Below are 23892 nucleotides of genomic sequence, written 5' to 3' on the forward strand. Positions count from 1 at the left end.
AGACTGCTCTTCCCGTAGCCTCCCTTTAAAAAGCCTAAGATGTTCATCTTCTTTGACAGTGTGGAACAACAGGTTGCCTAGCTGTTTTCCTGTTATCTCCAATGAAAGTAAGTTCCTGGGGTTAGGGGGGGAAAGTTGCACTTTACACTTTTTTTTTCTTTTAAGTGTGATATTTAAAGGTCATACCAGAGAGACTGTGGAACTTCAAGTATTCCAGGTAGAACTTCAAGTATTCCAGGTAGCTTCTGCATTTGAAGAAACCATAGGAGAAAACTGGCTCTTTGATAGTGGGTGCAGCCTCTTATCTTGATTGGATTCCTTAGGAAGATAAGAAGGTTTTCAATGGAGCTATAATATCTGGGACACCTGGGATTGTTCAGGAAGAAAGATTCTATGCTCTCTGTTTAGATTTTTTATAAGCAACTGAAATTTATGCTGGTTTCTTCTCTTCTGTTCAGCTCTCAATGAGTTCCATAAGACTTCCTTAGGTTTGCTATGTGGTACCATATCACCAGGTTTACATCTGTCCATGGAAGAACCATTAGCCAGCTCTCGAATGCTTTTCCTGTCACCTTGTGACATAGGACAAGGTAGTCTTTGAAATTTAAAAGCGAATTAAAATTTACTATGTTCTGCATGTAGCCCTGATCAACTCCTTGTCCTATTATCAAAAGTTACACTGTCCAAAAGTTTCACACCATATTAACACATACCCATGGTGTTCAGTAGCGGCAGAAATATTGTGTTTTATGTATGAACTTTCCAGAGGTAGCATGGCAGGATCAGTGGTTTTCGAGTCAAACAGATCTAAATTTGAATTCCCAGCTGAGTAATTTTCTTCTGTGACATGGAGTAATTCTATAAAAGCAGTATTATGATATCTATTTCATAGGCCAAGAAGTACTTTACTACAGTATATATAAGGAGTAAATGGCCTGTGGAGAATTCAAATGCAGGTATCAGTTTATTATACAGCCTTCAAAATTGGGTCTTCATTTCTGTTATAAGCCTTCATTTACCTTCTCTTTCTTGGCCTCTTTGGTAACTAAGTAGTTCTATATCTTGAGGCCTTCTTGATCAAGAAAGAAAGAAAGAAAGAAAGAAGAAAGAAAGAAAGAAAGAAAGAAAGAAAGAAAGAAAGAAAGAAAGAAAGAAAGAAGAAAGAAAGAAAGAAAGAAGAAAGAAAGAAAGAAAGAAAGAAAGAAAGAAAGAAAGAAAGAAAGAAAAACATCCTGAGCACACTGGAAAAAAAGATTTTCAGGTTCCGTTCTACCTAGATTTCTGCTTTCTCTAAGTAATGTGAGTGAGATCAGATTTTGAAACCCAGCTGTCATTGTAGTTAATCTGATGTGGAGATGGTCTATTCTGAAAAATTGTAAAATATAAGACTTTAGATCCCCTGGGGAGACAGAGGAAGGAGTTTTAGAAGATTTTTTTCCTAGACATCTCTGAAGATCTTGGGAGTCATTAACAAGAACAGGCCTTTTAGATTGAGATCTACTGTCAACTTCCTGAGATAAAACCAGATGAATTGCCTGAAAACTAGACAATTCTTCCAACCAATGGCTCACGCATAATAGAACATTTGCTGGAGGGCAAAACGGGGTTTATATGCTTAGCAAGACCCATTCTTGAATCCTTCACTTATTCCAGCCTGAGAAAGGTGGAAAAAGCAAACAAGAATAGGGCTGAGGGAATACATAACTACCACCAACAATTTGAGGGTTTTTAAAATTGAAGTAGAGTTGACATAAAACATAATAGTTTCAGGCATTCAATATAGTGATTGAACAACAGTTTGAAGCTGTTTTGGCCTGTACTTTATGGTATGTTTGTACGAACACGGACAGGGATTGGTGAAGGTGGATAAGAGAATGCAACAATCAGAGGAAGTAAAATTATTTTAATTTAATATATGTTCCCAAACCAAAATAACTACCCCTTGGAAATTACAGCAGAAAGAACAAGTAGGAGGGAAGGCTGATCTAGTGATAATGAATGTTATGGAGGAAACAAGTTCCACATTTTTTGGATCTAGAGAGCTGAATGGTTCAGGATGTTTATAATTGGAGAAACTCACATCCTTGCAGTAATAAATCTTGCCTTGCAGAGCCACAGATGGAAATTTCTTCTATACTATCTATCCTGACTAATATAGGTCTACAATCTCTTATCTGAATCTTGAGGGCCAAATATCTTCAGAATACAGGCTTTTTCAATTTGAAAGGTGATCCCAATAGGGACAATATTCCATAATCAAATATATTCTTACAGTATTTACACTGAATGGGTTATATAAATACTATAAATAGCTTCCCATCAGCTCAAATCAGATTTTGCTGCCAAATTAATTCAGATCAGGTCAGGTCAGATTTTGCCACCAGATGAGCTATGAAAACTTTCTTTTTCCAGAGCTTTTAAGGTTTTGGAACTAGAGCTATGGGATTGTGAACCTATACAAATGAAACTTCTATTTGAGCATTGTACTAAATAGAAACATCAGCTAATTTATAGGAAGATGGAAAACTTTGATTCAGGGAATGTGCTTAGAAAATGTAGGTAGACAATACTAACAATACAGTTAACATTTCTTCAGCAATTATGATGTGCCAGGCACTACCCTAAGAGCTTAATGGTAATTAACCCACCTAAGACCCTTACAGTTCTATGAGGTGCTGTACTGATGCACTGACAGGCCTACTTACAGATGAAGAAACTGAAGCACAGTTCTAGAAATTTTACCACACTCACACAGCAAGTTGATTGGAAGGGCCCTCGTTTGAGCACAGATTGGTCCTTTCCATGAATCCTAATACTATAGTATTATGTTCCACAGAAAGAAAACAGTTCTTACATATCATTCTACTCACATTCCTCTTGACTATAGGAAACTAAGGTATATGTAGTATATGTACAGTTACTTCAATACTTCTCAAATGCTTGCTTTCATGATGGAATGTCTTTGGTATTGGAGAACATTTGCAATGCTTTGTCTTGCAACTGAGATGATTAAGAGATTGTTGACACAAACAAGCTTATTATGACTAATAGATGAAGAGTTGAGCATTTATATTTTCCCTTTCAGGGTAGACTGGTTTCTAGTCACTGTTTTATCCCTCAGGTCTAAGAGGTTTGGGTATATCAGGCACTTTGTGGGATGAATGAATGTGCCTACATTTCCAAAACAAGTAAGTCCCATTTGGAAATGCTAATTTACATTATTCCATTTGTTTATACTTTTCTCTTAATTGATGTTAATCCATTAGAATTTTTTATGAAATCAAATTTTTATGTTAATTCATTTTTACTTTGCATTTGGTTGACTATTATTTTACTGGTCTCTACCAACTCCTAGCCATGCTTATATGTATATGTATATATACATATATAATGTACATATGTACATGGAATGTGTGACACATCCAGATAGGATCAGGACTTATTCAACCAGCACTTGGAAAATGATGTTGCTTATCCAGTTTTACCACTCCAGATACTTGATTGCTACAGTCACATGCTTCCAACTGATTCCCATGACTATCTCTAACAGTATCTAAAGGGTTCTTTGACTCAGAACATTGTAAAGATGAAAGATTGGGAAGGCCTAACACCATACTATGGGACACACTATATATGGTTTTCTTTTTTTGTTTTGTTTTGTTACCTTGAGCAAAGTATACAGTTGTCATATTAATTTCCAATCTTACTCATTGAGGAATTTGTGGGTAAGGAAACAACTCCTTCCTGGTTCTGTCCATATTTTGTATCCTTACCATTCATATGCAAGATTCACTGCTCTTTCCTATCCCTTGCACTGCCCTAGTTTCAGACTGTATATGGTAGAGTCACTCTCTCATATCAGAGCTTCCATACACAAAACATAGAATACTTAGTTTATCTGCAGTGGTATTTAAGTTCTCCCTCAAGGCACAAAGTACCATTCACTGGGATTTTATAGCAGATTCTACTTTGCTACTACACAAGACAGTGCTGAGCCTTTAAGGAATCGCTATTTTCCAAAGCATCCTCTGCAAAATCTGTCCAATGACGGCTCAGTCCTGTAGCTTTCCCTTCTACTCTGGTGCCTTGCTAGATTTCATTATTCTCTCCTTCTTTCTGTCTCTTTCTTTATCTCTGTCTCCCTATGTCCCTCTGTACTTCTATCTACCCTGTACTATAGGGGCAGGATTAGTTATTTTGACAGAGATTACAACTTTCAAGTGGGTTAAGTCTAGATAAAGGACTCCCCATTTGGGAGTAGCCACTTACCCTCTATTACTTCCTGTATCACATTATCTACTTCCTCTCTGGATATTTTTGGACCACCCGGACATTGGTTTACACATGCACAGATATACACACCTGCACCCTTATGTCACCCTTGCAAGAGATATTAATCTGAGGATTTAAGTTGTCCTAGTGGCTTTTCAAACATTTATTATAGTAGTTATTACTGTAGAATCAATTTTAAGTGTCTTTTTTAAAATTTAATTGAAATTCTTACTGGGCAGCATTCTTTTTTTCCACATTTGAGAGACTCATGCTCATATGCAAATATGTAACTGTAGTTTATCATCAATAGGGCTCATACTTTCTAGGAAGCTGAAAAAGCTAAAGAAGTATCATTTCTGCCCAACTTTGGTCCTTTTGGCTGTTTTTCTGTAAGAAAAGACTGACAAGTAGTTTTGGGGGTCACAGTAACAACAGAGGAATAACTAAATAAGCTATTCACTCCTAATCTTCCATCTATTAAAGAAGATAGGGTCATAATCCATTGTTACTTCCAATTTAACTCCACAAGAATCTGGCACTTACCATGTACCCACTCCTGCACAACAAGGATGTAGCATGGGCCATTATATCAAGCATAAGGAGCTTAAATGCCAACAGGTAAACCAAGAATGCAAAGCATTGTGTTAATGCAAAATACTTCAGAATGTATGCCCAGAAGTTCAAAGTCTCGAATATAATCATAGGATTCTACAGTCAAAGAAAAAATGATTCACATCTTTGTTTTATTATTTTTTTTTAAGATTTTATTCATTTATTCATGAGAGACACACAGAGAGAGAGAGGCAGAGACACAAGCAGAGGGAGAAGCAGGCTCCTTGCGGGGAGACAGATGCAGGACTCCATCCTGGGTCTCTAGGGTCACGCCCTGGGCTGAAGGCGGTGCTAAACCGCTGAGCCCAGTGACTGATACTTTGTGCCTTGAGGGAGAACTTAAATACCACTGCAGATAAACTAAGTATTCTATGCCTTGTGTATGGAAGCTCTGATATAAGAGAGTGACTCTACCATATACAGTCTGAAACTAGGGCAGTGCTCATTGTGACATTTTGATATTGAGGAAATTGAATTAATTATTTCTTGGCTAAAGAACACACACAGAACCATTTAGTTTAGGTTTAAATTTGCCTTCGATATTTGTTTATCATTTGAAGAGACTTTTTAAAGCTAAATAAATAAACAATGTTTTTGGTAGCATGTACTTTTTAGTGTACAATGATGTTTAATGTCAGAAATGCCAACATTTCTAAAATGACAACTATACACACTACAAAAAGTATATATATATATATATATATATATATATATATATATATATATATTCTATAATATACCCTTGGACAAATTAATAGTGTCTAATATCCCGTGAGTGAATTATATAATTCAGTATAGAAAGAGACAGTAGCTCCCAAAAGATGCAAGGGGAAGATTTGGGGCTTATGGATTGACATGCAATAATTATTGAATCTTGTAGACAAATCAACCACTCTGTGTATCAGCCTTTTCATTATAAAACAAAGATGTGGGCAGTTGCAAGACAAAGCATTGCAAATGTTCTCCAATACCAAAGACATTCCATCATGAAAGCAAGCATTTGAGAAGTATTGAAGTAACTGTACATATACTACATATACCTTAGTTTCCTATAGTCAAGAGGAATGTGAGTAGAATGATATGTAAGAACTGTTTTCTTTCTGTGGAACATAATACTATAGTATTAGGATTCATGGAAAGGACCAATCTGTGCTCAAACGAGGGCCCTTCCAATCAACTTGCTGTGTGAGTGTGGTAAAATTTCTAGAACTGTGCTTCAGTTTCTTCATCTGTAAGTAGGCCTGTCAGTGCATCAGTACAGCACCTCATAGAACTTGTAAGGGTCTTAGGTGGGTTAATTACCATTAAGCTCTTAGGGTAGTGCCTGGCACATCATAATTGCTGAAGAAATGTTAACTGTATTGTTAGTATTGTCTACCTACATTTTCTAAGCACATTCCCTGAATCAAAGTTTTCCATCTTCCTATAAATTAGCTGATGTTTCTATTTAGTAGCTTCATCTTTTTCAAAACCAACAATTGCATCTAAAATAACCAGGTTCTTATTCTTCTAGAATTTTTATGCTGATGTGGCTTTTACTGGATGTTCCCTATAAAAAAATCTCTTTTATGGTTTGCTTGATTTTAAGCTATCTTCCAGACAACAACTATTCAATTTATTGAGACTCTTGCTAGCAAAATGGCTACTCATAATAATTGAGAGAGGTCTTTATTCATTGTTCATTCATTCATTTATTTTGTCTTCCTTATTTTTTCCACTTCTGAGAAAATTAATGTTATAAATAGCATTGCTTTAAATGCATTACCATGTTATAAGATTAAACATCAAATGCATAGCCAGCTCATCCACTGATTCAGAGATAAGCTTGTAATCTAATATAAGACAATGGAATGTGAAGGCTATTCATTGAAGATTAAGGAAAAGAAAAACCTCCTGTTTCTCTATAATAAATAATGTAGAGACCCCTAGACAGAAAGAAGGAGGATCATCCCAAGAAGACAGTGGCAGTCATCTGGCAACAAGAATAGTGTTAGGTTTAGGAAGAAGCTCACATTGTAAAGAAAGAGCAGAAAGACCAAATGATCTTCAGTTATATCATCGGGACTAGTAGTTCATTTCTTGCCTGAAACTAGCTCTGTCTCTGGAGTTGATATTTTCTCTTTACTATGTAAGCCAGTTAGAGTTAGGTTTTCAGCTTTTTTATAGCACAGATACTATTTGAATAATACACTGTTACTGGTTTTGTTTTTGTTTGTTTGTTTGTTTGCTTGTTTTTTTGTAAGCTCTACACCTGACATGGTGCTTGAATTCATGACTCTGAGATCAGGTGTCCCATACTCTACCAACTGAGCCAGTCAGGCACCCCCTTTGGCATTTTTAATAAAAAATTTTGTTCACTGTAGCAGATGATATTTGTTACCTACATAAAAGACATTTATTCATCCTTTCTTAACACAACTCCAACTATATTCAGCATTTGGGTAGGTAATGTGTTTCAGGGACCCTCTCCCACCTACCTCAGATGATTAATATTTATTAGTCTTAACCAATCATAGTGATTCTGTTTCCTTTTCAAGGGTTTCTTTAGGAATATGATATAACTATGGACAAAAATATAATGTAAATTCTGCTGAGAGCATTATGGAGGGCTTAACTCTTAAAAGGGGGAGACAAGTGGCACCCGGGTGACTCAGTCAGTTAAGCATCTGTCTTCAGCTTAGGTCATGAACTTGGGGTCCTGGGATCGAGCTCCATGTCAGGCTCCCTGATCACTGGGGAGCCTGCTTCTCCCTCTCCTTCTGCCCCCCCTTTGGGGTCTCTCTCTCTCTCTCTCTCTCAAAAATAAATAAATAAATAAATAAATAAATAAATAAATAAATAAATAAATATCTTTCAAAAAAGGTAGGGCAACAAGACATTCCTTTCTCTTTCAACTTTTAGGCAACATTCTGTGCAAATAGGAGGGAGAAACAAGAGAAGCCAACCTTGCTTCCTTGAGCCACAATAGGAGCTATCCCTGAAATTCCCTTCACCTTACGTGTAATAATAAACTCTCCATTGTCTAAGTTGGCAACAGCCACATGTTCTGTTATTTGGAGTTGAAATTGCCTTACCTAATGTACAGATCTTCTTTGACTTATGAGTTTATGTTCTGATAAACTCATTGTAAATTAAAAGCATTGTTAATCAGAAACATGTTTAATATACCCAATCTACAGAACACCCATCATAGTTTAGCCTAGTCAAGTGTAAATGTGCTCAGAATACTTACAGTAGCCTACAACTGGGAAACATCATCTAACACAAGGACTGCTTTATAATAAAGTATGGAATATCTCATGTAATATGTTGAATACTGTACTGAAAGTAAAAAAAAAATGGCTGTATGGGTAAGGAGTAGTTGTATCAGTTATTTACTTTTGTGAACATGTGGCTGACTGGGCATTTAAGTGGTTTGAAGAAAAGAGGAAACCAATTAATTCACAATACAAATTAAATTTAAATCATTTAAATAATAATTAAATGATGTACCTGAAGCCAGAAACAAAATGAGAACTTACCCGGCTAAAAATTAATGTGTCCCTGAACTTTTGTTTATCCAGGTGGTTAGAACCAGAAGACACTGGGAGGGTCATCTTGGAAAGTAGCCAGAATAAATGCCCACAAGTCTTAATGGTAATCCAGCTGCCAATTCCTAAGATTCCTACTATCTTAGCATTTTTTTAGATCAGAAATTAATAATAGGTGGAAAGAAGAAAGAATGAGACACAGAGCCTATTGCCTTCTTGCTTAAAAGCCAGGAATATTCCATAAACGATTGAGAAACATGCAGAATATGACTCTCAATGGATAAGTTGTTACTCCAGATCAGGAGAAGATGTCAATGTGACAGGGCTTACCTTGGACTTGCATTGGGTACCTGATGGTAGGGATGGGTAGGTTGATGAGGTTGAAAAGTGGCCTACATATTTCAGACTTGCACCTATACAAGAATTGTTGTAGTATTATTGGTCATAATAATGGAAACAAGATGTAAGCATTTACTCTGCTTTGTGTGCTTGCAGAGCAAGTTCTAAGTAAAATAACACAGTAGGTATTATGGAAATGTTTATTTCTTTTCCCACTTCCCTATTTTCTCTCTTTTTCTCCTGCCTTACAAGTATGGAGGCAAGTTGCATAGAAAGGAAAAAGTGAAATTATAGGTATGGGAGTTCTTTGACTTCTCTAAAAATTGTAAATATTATTTTTCAAATACTAAAATACAAGACATCCAAAATATACCACAAAACTTTCTAGTATCAGAATAGAAGCATATTGCTAAGAAGTTCAATAGCCTTCTAGACATTTATTTTTGCTTCTCTATAGCCTTCAGTTTAGGCCCACCCTGAAAATAACTCCTTTGCCATTAGCTTTGATAATGTTTTGAAGGTATAGAAATTTGTGATAAAGGAGGTTAATTAATGGGGAAAACATCTATGAAAGTTAACATTTATACCAAATATCAGAAGATTTCCTAAAGAAAGAAAAGCTTGTTTGAATCCCCTAACACTTCTGAATTATCTTTTGTAATTTCAAGGTAATTTCAAAAATAAAAAAATAAAGCTGATAAAATTAGAATGGCATTCCACTGGGAGGAGGAATTGAAAGAACCGTGTTTCATAGGCTGTTGTCAAGAACAGGGCTCTTTTACACTGCCAATTTAACTTAGAGAAGACCTCCCTGGCACTCACCCTTCCCTGAGTCCATTTCTTATTGTTGTCTTCTTATGAAATGTGAAAATGTAAACTAACAGGAAGTTGCATAAAAGTGAAAGAAAGTTAATAAAAACAAAATTAGACTTGCACAGGAGGTGACACCGATAAGCAGGCCTTGTTTCTGTGAGTTATTTCTGTCAGGGGTACACTTTGATATTTCCTACCCACTTCAGCTCTCTATGTCTCATGGACTTATAGTAACTTCAGGGCTTCTTCTCTAAAACACACATTTCTCTTGGTGTTTTCCAAACCAAACCTTGAAGATTCCAACAATAAATATCCAAATGCTCAGATGTGTCATTATAAAGCCCATTTGTATTACCTGAATAGTAGGCCTGTAGGCCTCACCCACTGTTAGTTCCTTATGGCCATCTATTATATTTCCATAAAGTGATTAAAGCTGAGGAAGAAATAATGAAGCTTGGGAAAGTCCTTGATAAAGAGGTAGTCCATGGAAATTAAGAACATAATTTTTGAATTAAAATTACAAGTTGAAAGATGTTACAGGAATACATTGCCTGATCTAATGGAGACAATTAGACAAAGTTAAGAGTTATTTAGATCTTTGAATCAACAGCACTTAGTGACTAGATAGATAGAGAGCATAAGCATAAAGGAGAAATCTAAAGTAATGCTCAGCTTTCTGCTGCTAGCAAGGAGATGCACAGTGACAGCACTTTATTCAGGGAATACTGAAAGGAAATCAATTTTAGAGGTTAGATAATGAGTTCAGTTTGGGACATACTGTATCTGAAATGTTCATGAGGATTCTCAAAGGAGGGGGGTCCCAGGTCCAGAGCTCAGGTCTCACCTAGAGTTGTAAACTGGGGCATCGTTCACACAAATAGATTGCAACCAAGGCCACAGAAAAAGACCTGTAAAGAAAGAGAAGAAAGCTTAAAATCCTGAATTAAGTATCTCTGTGCAGTAATTACTCTGAGGAGGAGCTCACAAAATGAGACCAAAGGAGTAATCAGAAAGTTTGGAGGAAAATAGTGTCATATTGCAGAAGTCAGAGTGTCTTACAGGAGGCTGTCAACAACCGCAAATGTTCAGAGGCCCTTCAGGATGAACATTAAGTCCAATGGACTGAGTGACATCAGTAAGCTCAGCAAGGCAAAGTTGAATAATGTAATGGAAAACAAAAGCTAGAGTGCACTGGGTTAACAAAGAGAAGCGCATGCAGAAAGAGACTCGAGTACAGACACCTCTTCCAAGAGATCTGACAGTAAAGGAGGCAACAGTGATAGAGCAAGAGCTAACGGGGCACTAAGCAATGAAAAGTTTTTATTTCCTTTTTAAGATGATACCAAATGAATATATTTAAATGCTAATGGTTGGAGTCAGTGGAAAGATTAACATGTATAAGAACAGAAAATAACAAAGGTGTGAGATTCCAGAGGATTCAGGAGGGTCTGGAATCCAGAACTCTTTGGATGTTTGGAAACCTTCAGTTGCCCTTAGCTGAAATCTAAGTTCACTGGTGACTTTGCACCTAAATGAGCTTTCTGGGAATCCTATCATGGATAGATTTTTCTTATGACTCAGATGTTCGTTGGTTTTCCCTTCTATATTTGCTTCCTATTCACTGCTGTAACAAATTACCACAAATTTAGTGTCCTAAAGCAACTCAAATTTATTGTCAAGTTCTGGAGACCAGAAGTCTAAAACAGGTGTCACTGGGTTAAAATCTAGGCATCAACAGACTGTGTTCCTTGTGGCAGCTCTAGGGTAGAAACTGTTTCTTTGCCCTTTTCAGCTTCTATAAACCACATGCATTCCTTGGCTTGGGGTTCCTTTCTCCATCTTCAAAGGCAGCAATGTAACATTTTTAGAAATTTCTCTTTGTCTCTGACTTCCCACCTCCTTTCTCTAAGGAACCTTATTGATTCCATGAGATCTTCCCAGATAATCTAGAATCATCTTCCCAGATAATCTAGGATCATCTTCCCTATCTCAAAATCCTTGATTTAATCACATCTGCAAAGTCTCTTTTGTCACATAAGATAACATATTCACAGGTCTGGGGAAAAACTTTGGGGGTCCATCATTCTGAATAACTTTGTGGACATCTTTGGGGAGGGACATTATTCTGCCTATCATACCTCCCTATTTCTGAATTACTCTGACAACTTTGTTGAGAATTATGGATGGATCCAGAAGAGCATCCTGTGCTTAATGTTTTACCTAAACAAAAGATCTCAGTAATTAATCTCAGCAATGTCATTCTCAAAAGAAGGAGTGTTTACTATTTGGAGAAATGTTCTGCATGATGTGAAAATTGAACCTAGCCAGTACTAGCAATAGTTAATTTTATCATTTTTAGGATTCCACGGTGAAATACATCAATAATCCAAATAAATTCTGTGTGACTCTTCAGCTGCTCTTTTCTAAGGAGAAAAACAATAACAACAACAATTATTGTAACACTTGGGAAAACAGTGAGGAAGACTTTATTGAGGGTTATTGATTGCAGTTAGTGTCCAAACTAACACAGTAGAAAAGAGAGGGTGGCTCTACTCTACATATGACAAGGAAAAGTGGGGATTTATAGTAGTGGGTGGGGTAGGGGTTTGTTGCTGGGAGATGAGTAAAAGGGGAGGCAGGCCAAGGTGACCAGATGTCACCTGGGGTGTGGTGGAAGATGAGGAATTTGATCAGATATGGAGGATGATCAGATACCATGGGTGGGGATTCTCAATAAAGTGATTTAGCGGACTTCTCTCTGCAACTGGGCTCTTGAAGACAAGGTTTAAGGATGAGTTCAGAGGAGCCTAACTAAAGTTTGGTCAGGAAAAGAATCTTCTTCTCTATAGTATGTTTTGCAATTTATTACATCTTATGCATAGATTTCTTATCTTCATCCAAGAAGTGCTGAGTCTATAACTAGCACTGAATCTAGGAGGCTGGGAAAATTCAGTAATGCTATCACTGTCATCCAACGGCTAACCAAAAGGAAGAAAATGAGGAACAGGATAAGACTTATGGAAGAGAACAAGCCAATATGTTGTGAGGTATAGGTGCCCTGTCACTCAAAATTTTACACACAAAAATGACTGCATCCAAGTGTCCTATTGTCAGGGACATTTAATAGCACTGTCAAGTCAACTAAATCAAAATGACTTGCACATCTTCACAAAACCCATTCTTCTGCATAGTTCATACAAGCAAAACTCTGATCCACAAAAAAATGAAGAACTACTTATCCTATCTTTTTCTATAAAAAAACAAACACTAATTTTCATTGCCACTGTCAAAGAATAACACTGACAATACTATTCTTGCCACAGCATCATATAATTTCTCAAATCCATGCAACACCAGAAACTATAAACAATAACTGCTTGAAAATTAATGCAATGGGGATCCCTGGGTGGCTCAATGGTTTAGCGCTTGCCTTTGGCCCAGGGTGTGATCCTGTAGTCCCGGGATCGAGTCCCGTGTCGGGCTCCCGGCATGGAGCCTGCTTCTCCCTCCTCCTGTCTCTGCCTCTCTCTCTCTCTCTGTCTGTCTATTATAAATAAATAAATAAATAAATAAATAAATAAATAAATAAATCTTTAAAAAAAAAGAAAATTAATGCAAACAACTAAATTGGTGTTCCTCATTATATAGACTTAGCTTCCTATAACCCCAGTGCATCAAGAAGAAAAGCAGAAGAGTCTCACTGTTATATTCTAGTGTAATGTGCAGTCCAAATGATATAAAATCATCCTTATTTTACTCCTCCAATTGACTTTGAGTCCATACTGAGTCCACTGCAGATAAGCACAGAAATAGTCCTTCATCTACTATCTCTTCTTTTTTCTTCTTTTCTCATCATCTCCTACATATCTCCTCCTTTGAATTTCCTTTTCCCCTACCAGAGTCCTTTTTTACCTTTAGGCCTCTGGCCTGGTATCAGTCATTGTGCTTTAACCACTCTTCTCTTTAATGGAGCCAGACATATAGGAGAGGACTTTAGGTTCTGCTCACTGGAAAAGGTAAAAGAGTTTCTGAAAAAAAACCTTTCTTCTCCTTAGATTGATTTCCTGTAGGGATAACTCATGTGCATTGTGATTTTTTTTAATAATAAATTTATTTTTTATTGGTGTTCAATTTGCCAACATACAGAATAACACCCAGTGCTCATCCTGTCAAGTGCCCCCCTCAGTGCCCATCACCCATTCACCCCCACCCCCCACTCTCCTCCCCTTCCACCACCCCTAGTTCGTTTTGCATTGTGATTTTAACAGTGTTTGTGTTGTTTCTCGATCTTGTTGAAGAACTCCTTCTGATAATCTGATATGATCTGAGACCCTGAAGAGGGTGGGAAGGCACCCTGCCCTGAAAGGGAACAATGGACTAAGTTAACCTATATTGTCCTCCCCTTACTGTGGTAAAACAATTTACCTTACTGGTGTAGATAGAAGATGAGACACAGTATTGCACTATGCCTCCTTGCAATCTTTGGCCACTGGTTGCTTCCCCTACCTCCCATCAGGGACCAGCCTATATTCATTTTGTGGTACCATGTTTGAGAGGTCCTCACTTGCTTTTCCACACAAACAAATCTCTCCCACCTCTCAAATAGTACCAAGGTATTCACACATCTTTCTATTATAATGTTCTTATCAGTCTTCTTGGGCATATCACTTGACTGTCTCAAGCTCCAGGAAGAAAATCCTAGAGTCAGATCTGCAGAAGGGAATTCGCTTGCTCCATGTGCAGCAGTGGTAGCTGATTAACTCTTATGGAAGTTGGGGAGTCACTGTGCTTTCCTTCAAGATATGGTATCTCAGGAAAAGAGATCTCTTAAGAGGGAGAGTCTTTTCCTTGCCAGACCAGCTTGTGAGTAAATGGATCAATCTATCCACTGAGAAACAGAAACAAAAGCAAAAGCAAAACAAACCTCCAAACACTCACCATTTTCTCTGGATTCTGGATATGATTCAGCCAGGTGAGAATTGGCAAGATGTTGGAGGGATTTAAGCTAATTGTGGAGGGAGGGGAAGACCATGGATATATTCAGTCAGTGGTAACATTCACAGGCAGAGCCATGTCAGGTAACAAGGGAGAGGCACTGAAAATATAATACATGTGACTCTCTTCTGCTGTGTGTACTGCAGCCTTGTCATGAAGAGGCATGCCTGGAAGATTTCTGGCCTACCTTTTAGAATTTAGCCAAAAATTTAGTTCCCCATGCCTATTACAGGTCAGCAGAAATTCAACTGTCAAAATGTGGCCAATCATCAGAATCAGCTAGGGCACTCTGTTAAACTAGAGATTCCCAGACACCTTCGTAGATTCACTCAAGCAGAATTTCAGCAGTGAGACCTTGGATTCCATATTGACAAAAATTCCAGGTGCCAGGGTGGAGAGCCATTTTTATAGCTCATGGAATCGAAGTCACAGATCTGGAAGAAATCTAAATTTTTCTATTTAACAAACCTTAAATTCATAGATGTTAAGTGTAATGTTGTACAATCATGACAGTTTATTATATAGGGAGGAAATGCAGTAGTGAAAAGCTTTGTGTGAAGAAAATATGTGCCTGGGGAGGAAATCTAGGAACCATCCTAATGACAGACTAGTGGAAAGCTTTGAACTGGCCATTGCTACAGGGGTTTTGTATCATATATGCACTTTTAACCACTTATTCACCTAACAAATGATCTAACACATGTGCCAGGTACTGCTTTAGGTAGAGAAAACACAAGAGTGAACCTAACAGTCAAAGATTTCCGCATTCATGGAGCTTTCATTTTGGTAGGGTAGGAAGAGACTACCAAGAAGATAAAAATAAAATAATCAGATATAGCATGTCAGAAAAAGCAAAGCAGGGAACAGGAATCTGAGGTGTCCAGCAGTGGGGGCTGCACTGAAATTGTAGGTAGGATGGCTGGGGGAGACTTCATTGGGTGAAGGTGACTTTCGAGAGCAGAGACCTGAAGGAACTGAGGGAGCTAGCCATGTATGCTTCAAAGCTACAATTATCCAGGCAGAGGAAGTAACAAATGTAAAGGCCCTGAGGTAGAAACATGCCTAGTCTGTCAGGAACAAGGAAAGGAAGAATAGATGTGTCTGTGAGGTAAAGAGGGGCTAGATCACATAGTATGTTAGCGGATGGATTTTTAGTCTACATGAGGTGAAAAATCATTGGAAGATTTTAGGCAAAAGACTGCCAAGACCCAACTTATATTTCAATGAGACCTCTCTGTGCAGAGTTGAAACCAAACTGCAAGGGCAAATAGCAGAAGTAGTATGACCAGACATGAAGCTATTCCAATACTTCAACTACAATGCATATGCTGGGCAAGAGAGAATTAACCATTTCAATAAACACTAAACATGGGCATCATGGTGCATTTATGCCTCGGAGTCAACAAAGGAAGGAGGGTAGTGATCTGCAGTTTTCTCCATCTGTTTACTTTCTAAACATATCTCCCAGTAAGAGTGTCTTACTGTCATAGGAACAATGCTAACAGCTGGAGATGTGTGCTTTTCATCCTACCTAGTCCTCAAACACTAAACAAGCCCTCAAAGCATTCACATGAGCCAGACCCCTCAAGCTGGTTCTGGGGACTGGCACAGGCCCAGCATCTGCAGGAGGCCCAAAAACTTGAAGCAACAAGTGCTTCCTACACACACTCTCTTGGTCCTTGTTTTTCCTGAGTGTTTTCTTTATCAAGTGCTCTATAGGCTATTTGATCGCTCTCCAGAGCACTTTCCTATGTCATCAACACTGCATCCCTACAATTGTAGATTTAAACTAAGTATTTTGTTCTTTCCAAAGCATTTACTAAAAGACATATGCTTAAAATCTAAGGCATGGGGCTGTTGCTAGGTGAAAATATATATTTGCTCCAGTCTACCATTGCACCTCAGAGTTTTCTGCTAACATACAATCCTATTGTAACAGTGGTCATCACTAACATGCGGGAAGTTTTCTGATACACATTGAAAATTTCTAAGCATATATCAAACTACATTTCAGTTCTTTTTTTAAAGATTTTATTTATTTATTTATTTATTTATTTATTTATTTATTTATTCATGAGAAACACAATGAGAGAGAGGCAGAGGCATAGGCAGAAGCAGGCTCCATGCAGGGAGCCCGATGTGGGACTCAATCCCTAGACTCCAGAACCATGAGCCAAAGGCAGATGACCAACCACTGAGCCACCCAGGCATCCCCATTTCAGTTCTTTTAATTGACCCAACTTATTTGTCAATGCAATTAAAAAAATGCATTTCTTTATTTGACAGGGAGAGAGAGCAGGGAGTAGAGAGGGGCAGAGGGAGAGGGAGAGAGAGAGAGAATCCCCAAGCTGACTCACCACTGAGCTTGGAACCCAACATGGGACTCAATCCCAGGACCCCAAGATCATGACCAAAGCTGAAACCAAGAGCCAGATGCCCCATCAACTGAGCCACCCAGGCACCCCAATTAAATCTGCTTTTGTAATGCTGCTGTTATTTCCAAATCAACAAACCATGTCAACTTCAAATGTATTCTAAGTGTTCACAGCCTTGATGGTGAGAAATTGAAAACTCTTTGAAGTTGGCTATTTGTCACTATAGACACTGGTCACTTTATGAATATAAACACTGGAGGGAGAAAACTCCAAATAGTAAGACTAATCTGACTTTTAAGATGTAAAACACTTGGTCTATAAGAACTCCAAAAATAAGTGAATTATTTATTTCATAGAAGTACCATTCTCTGATGGTAACTATGAAAGTCTAGAGAAGGACAGAAAACTAGGAACAACTATTGTTGAAGTTTTATTTATTATTCAAGTAGTGAGAAAGAGATATTTACAAGCATGAGCCAATTTTCAAGCCCAAGTATGGCAATAGATGAAACTGGACTCCCTTGTGGTTATTGAGAAATATACACAGCTTCCAAAACCACATGAAGGTGAGTCAGAGTGATGGGCATTTGTACAGAGGAGGAAGCTGACATAGTCTTTTAGGCCAAACAGTAATCCTGGGTGGCTCTGATGAAATAAGGTATTTAATCACCTCACCGGGAAGAGTCTTTCTTATTGAGTAAACACTTGGCAGCCTTGGTCATTAGCTTGAAAAGCAGAGAGAAAAGTAAACGTTCATGAGGTAGTACCCATTGGAGATGTTTGTTTAAAAGAAATCCTGATTGTCCCCTTGAGGCCTCACTTGATGCTGCCTCTCCCCTACCCAAGTGTGGAACTGTGAACGTGGGAGCCAACAGCGCATCTGACTCGCTCTCTATGTGCAGAGTCCCAGTGACTAATTACTGATGAATTAACTTTTAAAATGACCGTGCAGACCTGACTGGGGAGAAGTGTGCTTCCTATCAAGAGAAGCATGTGAAACAGAAATGAGATCAGTGATTCTTAGCTTTTCTGTGTTCACTGAACAGTTTTGGGTGGTGGCATCACTGAAGAGATAGAAAGGGGAACATCCATTTTTAGAAACAAATATTTAGAAAATCTTAAGAAAGCCTCGTAGACATTCACTAGGTCACCCTTGACCAATGCTCAAAGCAACGTTTTCATGTGATGTAGGTCTTTTAACCCCGTATTAAACCATGTGTCCTTTCTCTGATTAGCTCCGAGCTGTATCCTGCTCTCCTCCAGACTGTCCAACACAGCTTTCTACCCACCAGGTATCTCTGTAAAAATATGTAGCTGCATATTTTTGGGAAAAGGTACATATTGCTCACTGATTACAATTGGAGGGACACTGATATCAGAGAGACACTTTAAAAAGTATCAGTTAGGGACGTTGCAGATATAATTCCTATGCAGGTGAAATCAGATGGTCCAGAGCCGCATAATAAGCTAAGTCGCTAAGTCTCTAAGTCTCTAAGCTACTCCAGGTATAATAACCTCTGCTATTTTCTATTTCGTTATCAGTATTTTTGATAGAACTCACACCTGGCACTTTGTGAAGGGCATGAAGGTTTTAAGGATGTTAAGAATGAGAAGCTGGAAATGGCCAAATAAAATTGGTACAATTTCTTCGAGGCCTTTTGTCTGCGAAGGCTACATAGAAAAGGAAGCATAGTCTGCCCCAGCTCGAGCAGAATGCTCCTATTGCCTGTTTTCTTTCTAAACCCTTTTAAGTATGCGCAGCTGCCACCACTCCTTTCCCGGTGTCATCTTTGCCATGACCTTATGCCATTATTCTCATTCCTGCTTCATACCTATTTTAAGTTGATGCAGAAAGAGGGGAAATCACACACACAAAAAATGGCGTGTACTTGTATAAATCTCTGCAACTGTAGCAATTGTGATTTCATACCCCGATTATGGCTAATCAGGTTTGCTCCCTCCCTCTTACAGAACAACTTCTCTTGTTTCTGTATCTCCTGGATCCCTGGGTAGGGGGCTGAACCTAGATTATCTAGTCAGATGACAGCATTCTCCATGCTCCAGGCAGATGTGACCTTGGCAAGACTATATGAGCTGCTAATGAAAATCTAGGAAAGACCACCAATATTTGAGATGTGGGGTGGGTGGAGCTGTCAGGGGCTTCCAGATAAGGAAGTTCAGACTCATGGAGAATAGTGCACTGGCAGATCAATGTAAAGATTAGTAGTGGAGTCTGGTCAAAGCACGGGGGTGGCCTCAGGCTATTTCCACTAGGATATGAAACTTCTGGAGTTCCCCACTTCACTGAAGAGTTTAAAACACTTTTGTGACTTGCAATGTGTTCAGAAACGGAACAAAAATATTTTTATTGTGTGTGTGAAGAGGTCATTAGATAATAAAATATAGCTGTATAGAGAAATTTCCTTTTTGGTATATTTCTTTTATTTCTTCCTCCTCCCCAGTTTTATTGAGATGTGATTGACCTATAACATTGTTTAAGTTTAAAGCGTACCATGTGTTCACTGGTTACACGTGTATTTTGCAAAATGATTGCCATCACACCGTTAGCTAAGAACACCATCCCATCACAGAATTACCATTTCTGTTTTGTGGAATGAACACTTAAGACCTAATCTCCCAGCAACTTTCAAGTATGCAATACAGTATTATTAATTACAATTATTACGCTAAACATTAGACACTCAGAATTTAAGTTTATAACTAGAAATTTGTATGCTTCTACCAATACCTCTCCAATTCCTCCCCTCCCCATCTCCCATCTTAGTAAACACCACTCTACTCTTTTTCTATCAGCTCAGCTTTTGAGTACATTCTGCTTGGTAAAATATGTCAGACAAAGACAAATATTATATGATATCACTTATCCACGGAATCTAAAAAAGCTGGTATATGGATGCACTTTAGCTTATCTCCTTATCAACATTTTCATTTAATACACGAAAACAATGCAATGAGAATCAAAGCCCTTGTGCTATCTCTCCTTTTCCAATTGTCTTTTCCCTGTGCTATAGTCTGAATTGTGTTCTCAATAAAATTCCTCTATTGAAGCCCTAACCCCAATGTGATAGCATTTGGAGATGGTGCCTTTGGGAGTAATTAAGTTTCACTGAGTTCATAAGACTGGGGACATGAGATGAGTGCCCTTATAAGAAAACATCAGAGAGCTTGTGGTGTCTCTCTGGACCATGTGAGGACACAGTGGGAAGATGGCTCTCTGCAAACCAGGAGGAGTTCTTACCAGAACCCAACTCCGCTGACACCTGGATTTCAAACTACCAGCTTCCAGAACTGTGAGAAAATAAATCTCTTGTTTAAGCCACCAAGACAGTGGTTTGGCATTGTGTTATGGCAGCCTGGGCTAACCAAGACACCCAGCATCTTTTCTATCTTCTCTCTCTATGACTCTCTTCTGGGAGGGCAAAGCAATCAGTAACAGTGATCGCCCAGGTAAGGCCATCCTGCTGCATTTTGACCCATTTATCACTAGAATTAGATGAACAAAGTATTCCACCTCTAGACAAAACAAACACTTTTTAACCTGTTTGCCTTCTATAATGGCACTAATGCCTTTTTAAAAATTGTGTAAATTGGTAGGAAATACTTCTGAAAAAAAGAGGAAAAGCTGGAGAAAGAAAAGATTGAAGAAGAGGTCAAAGAGAAAGAGGACCAGTACATACCACAAGGAAGGAGGCTCCCGATGCCCCTCTGTATCCCTGAGTACCGGGAACGCCCAGCCTTCCCGATACTGCCCCTCATTCCTTTCCTTCCTATCTGCTCACTGCCTCTTGTTGCACCTTCCCATATTTTCTTTCCTCTCCTGTGGAAACTCACTTCAACTGCTAAGAACCCATTCTCCCGAGCCCAGACTTCCATGCCTCCACCTTTGGGAATAACAGAAAAGTGATCTGTGGGCTAACAGTTGAGGACCCACAATCCTCCCTCTCAAATAACAACTGTACATGTTAACTAGAGCCATCTATGAAGAACCTAACCCTCTGGGCTTCAGAGAGTGCTCATCCAAAAGGAGACTCGAGCTCAGCACCATCCAACAGAAATGTGAGAGCCACAAATGCATACACATATGATATTTTAAATTTTCTAGTAGCCAAACTTTGGAAACAGGAAAAATGAATGAGTGAATATTGTTCTCAAATGTATTTTACTTTACACAATATATCCAAAATATTCAGTTTTTTTTTTAAAAAAGATTTTATTTATTCATGAAATACACACACACAACACAGAGGCAGAGACATAGGCAGAGGGAGAAGCAGACTCCCTGTGTGGAGCCCGATGCAGGACTTGATCCCAGGACGCTGGGATCATGTGCTGAGCTGAAGGCAGATGCTCAACCGCTGAGCCACACAGGCGTCCCAATATTATTGTTTTAGTACATAACCAGTTTTTACATTTTCAAAAAATAGTTCACATTTCTTTCACACTAAGCCCTCAAAATCAAATGTGTATTTTATACTCACGGTACATCTGATTTCAGACTAGCCACATTTAATTGCTTAGTGCTACATGTGGCTAGTGGTTACCATATAAGACAGCACAGCTCTGGTCAGATAAAAGGTGAGGCCCTGGCATATCAGATGGCAGATGATGAAAGCCTCTTGACAAATGGACTGACGTTCCTGGGACTGAAAGCACAGGTGCATTGCAGAGGCAACAAACTACATGCTATTTTGGTTTTTTTTTTTTTTTCATTGCTTTTAAAGGTATGTAAACTATCATCTCCTTCAATACTACTGTTAAAATTTCAAATATTCAGAAAAAACTTCCCCACAGATTCTTGAAATGTATTATACTGCTAATAACAATTGCTAAGAGCAGAGAACATCCTGATCTTTCCTCTCGTCACTTTTGGTAGGCCAAAAGCATCCTGCCCACTGTGCAATTCAGTGCTCAGGCTTTCATCCCATGATCCCTTGGGGAAAATTAGAAAAACACTGTGAATCAGTTTTATCTGCTGAGAAGTGGGCCATTCCCTGCCTGAATGGACTATCACAGTGAAGCTGCCCTGTCTTTAGCAGGTGCACAGGTACATAATAGTAGTAGGCATTTGTCTCCTGGGTTGGCAGTTATGTTTCCCTTGGATGCAGCTGTAGGGTTTGTCTTCACTGAGGACTGAGTAAATGCTGGACCTTTAATTATAGGAATCAACTGTTAGTACTATCAATTTGTAGGCTATTAGCTCAAGTATTCCTACCTAAGCAACTGATATCCCTTACCTACAGCTGATGTCTGCCCTTTATATAATCTCAGACAAATGATTCTGATGGTGGAAATTTCGGCATGAGAGCGATAAAGGAGGGTGATTCTGCTAAAGTGTGGTAGGATGAGGTTTGCTTTCTGTAGCTAAATTTTTTAATGATCTAGTGGGATTTTTTTTTCAAGGATTTTCTGCTACCAGACACCATTATTTGATATCTTTATTGGAGCTTACCTTTCCCTCCTTACTCAGGCTTTCATCAGAAATTATAAAGGATAAGCTTTTATATACAGGAAATACTGGTGATTTTTATTAAGAAATACTGAAAAAGCTTCAGACTTAAGAAAAACAATCTCTATGGAGGATACTATGCTAATAGTTTTCCTGAATCACCTCAAATTATACCCCTGCCAATTCTAAAGCTGACTTAGGTTAAGAAACTAGTCTTTTCTCATCATTTTCCCCAGAGGGGGCAATGACAACTTTTTTTCCTATTTGAGTTTAAATTCAATTTAAAGTATATTTATTTGTACACAATTGTTGCTCTTGTGAAAGATTCTTAGGGGAAAGGATACCATGAAACTTGGGATGACTATTGTTTATAGATTGGATTTTCAAGGAGTGCTCATTCCCATGGTTAATTAACAAGTAAATGCGTACAAAAAAGAGTTGGCAAAGACTGATTCTCCTCCCTCTGGAGATTTCCAAGTTCTTTTTTCATGAGCACCCAGAAACCTTTCCCTCACTGGATCCAGATTCCATTCTCAGTATATCTGACCAGATGACGCAACATCTGTGTTCCCTTTTAAGAACATGAGAAATAAGGCTTTTTCATCTTCCCTCTCTTTGAGTTCTGGGAAATACTATTAAAACTGCTCAGATTTTCTTTTTCTTGTTTGCTTTAGAAGACAACTCTCGGGAAGAGTCCTATGGCAGTCTCCCGCCTGTGGAAGAAAGTGATCGAAAACTTAACCTGATTATAGAGTTGTCAATGCAGGTTTCCCTTCAGACTGAGAAGATTACCCAGCTGGAAGAAGTTTTAGAGGAAAAGGAAAGGAAGATTCAGCAGCTGGAAGCTGAGCAGGGATCCCATCCCTTCCAAGAGGCTGAGGACTCTCCAGAATGTTTACAAGAAGCCCCAATTTTCTTTAATGATAGTATCACCCCTGTGGTCTCTGATGAGGATATGTAAGGAATCCTACTAGGAAAATAATAAACGCTTATTAAGTGTCACCGGTGTAAAGTCCAGAACCCAGCTAGTCTCTCCTTCAGCAAATTCAAGTTCAAAATGATGGGTTTGAATATATCCTATAATGTTCGTATTGTAAGGAAATAAAGAGGAATCTTCAGAAGCAATTCCCGCATATTTCCCCTTCAGACACATCAGTAGTCAGGTAACCCACACATTTGTGGAATACTATGTCTTTAGACATCCCAGGTAACCATGGGAGAGAGAAAAACACACAACTAGAAGGATAGTCAAAGAACAGAGTATTGTTTTCTCACCAGAGGTTTGTCACTTTGCAAGGTGGCACCACACCTGTGTCCATGAGCAGCTCATCTGCAAACAGAATACTATCATGGAAGGCAAGCTTCAAAGGGGGAAGGTTAGGGTACTGAAGACTGGACTCATTGCCAGCAGAGTAAACAGCCATGAGGTCTGCTTTTTCATGTCCTCTAGAATATATTTCTTTATGGCATGTATCTTACTAGCAAGGGT

General features: G+C 38.5%; 1 protein-coding gene across 10 annotated transcripts in view; it reads left to right on the top strand.

Annotated features, from left to right (window-relative positions):
- The window catches only part of CCDC192 (coiled-coil domain containing 192), a 212417-nt gene extending 189012 nt beyond the window's left edge, over nt 1–23405 (top strand). For 3 of the 10 annotated variants that reach the window (XM_025432676.3, XM_025432679.3, XM_025432683.3), the window contains 3 exons: nt 60–107; nt 18172–18228; nt 23078–23405. In XM_025432676.3, the coding sequence (XP_025288461.1) occupies nt 60–107; nt 18172–18228; nt 23078–23364 (392 nt within the window). In that variant the 3' untranslated portion in view covers nt 23365–23405. Of the gene's footprint in view, nt 1–59; nt 108–7785; nt 7925–18171; nt 18229–23077 lie in introns of those variants that run through there. The other 7 variants (XM_025432681.3, XM_025432680.3, XM_025432677.3 and 4 more) reach the window with 7 other exon arrangements.
- The last annotated feature ends 487 nt before the right edge of the window (nt 23406–23892 follow it).

This window comes from Canis lupus, chromosome 11, assembly GCF_003254725.2.
Source record: "Canis lupus dingo isolate Sandy chromosome 11, ASM325472v2, whole genome shotgun sequence".
Taxonomy (NCBI): Eukaryota; Metazoa; Chordata; class Mammalia; order Carnivora; family Canidae; genus Canis; species Canis lupus.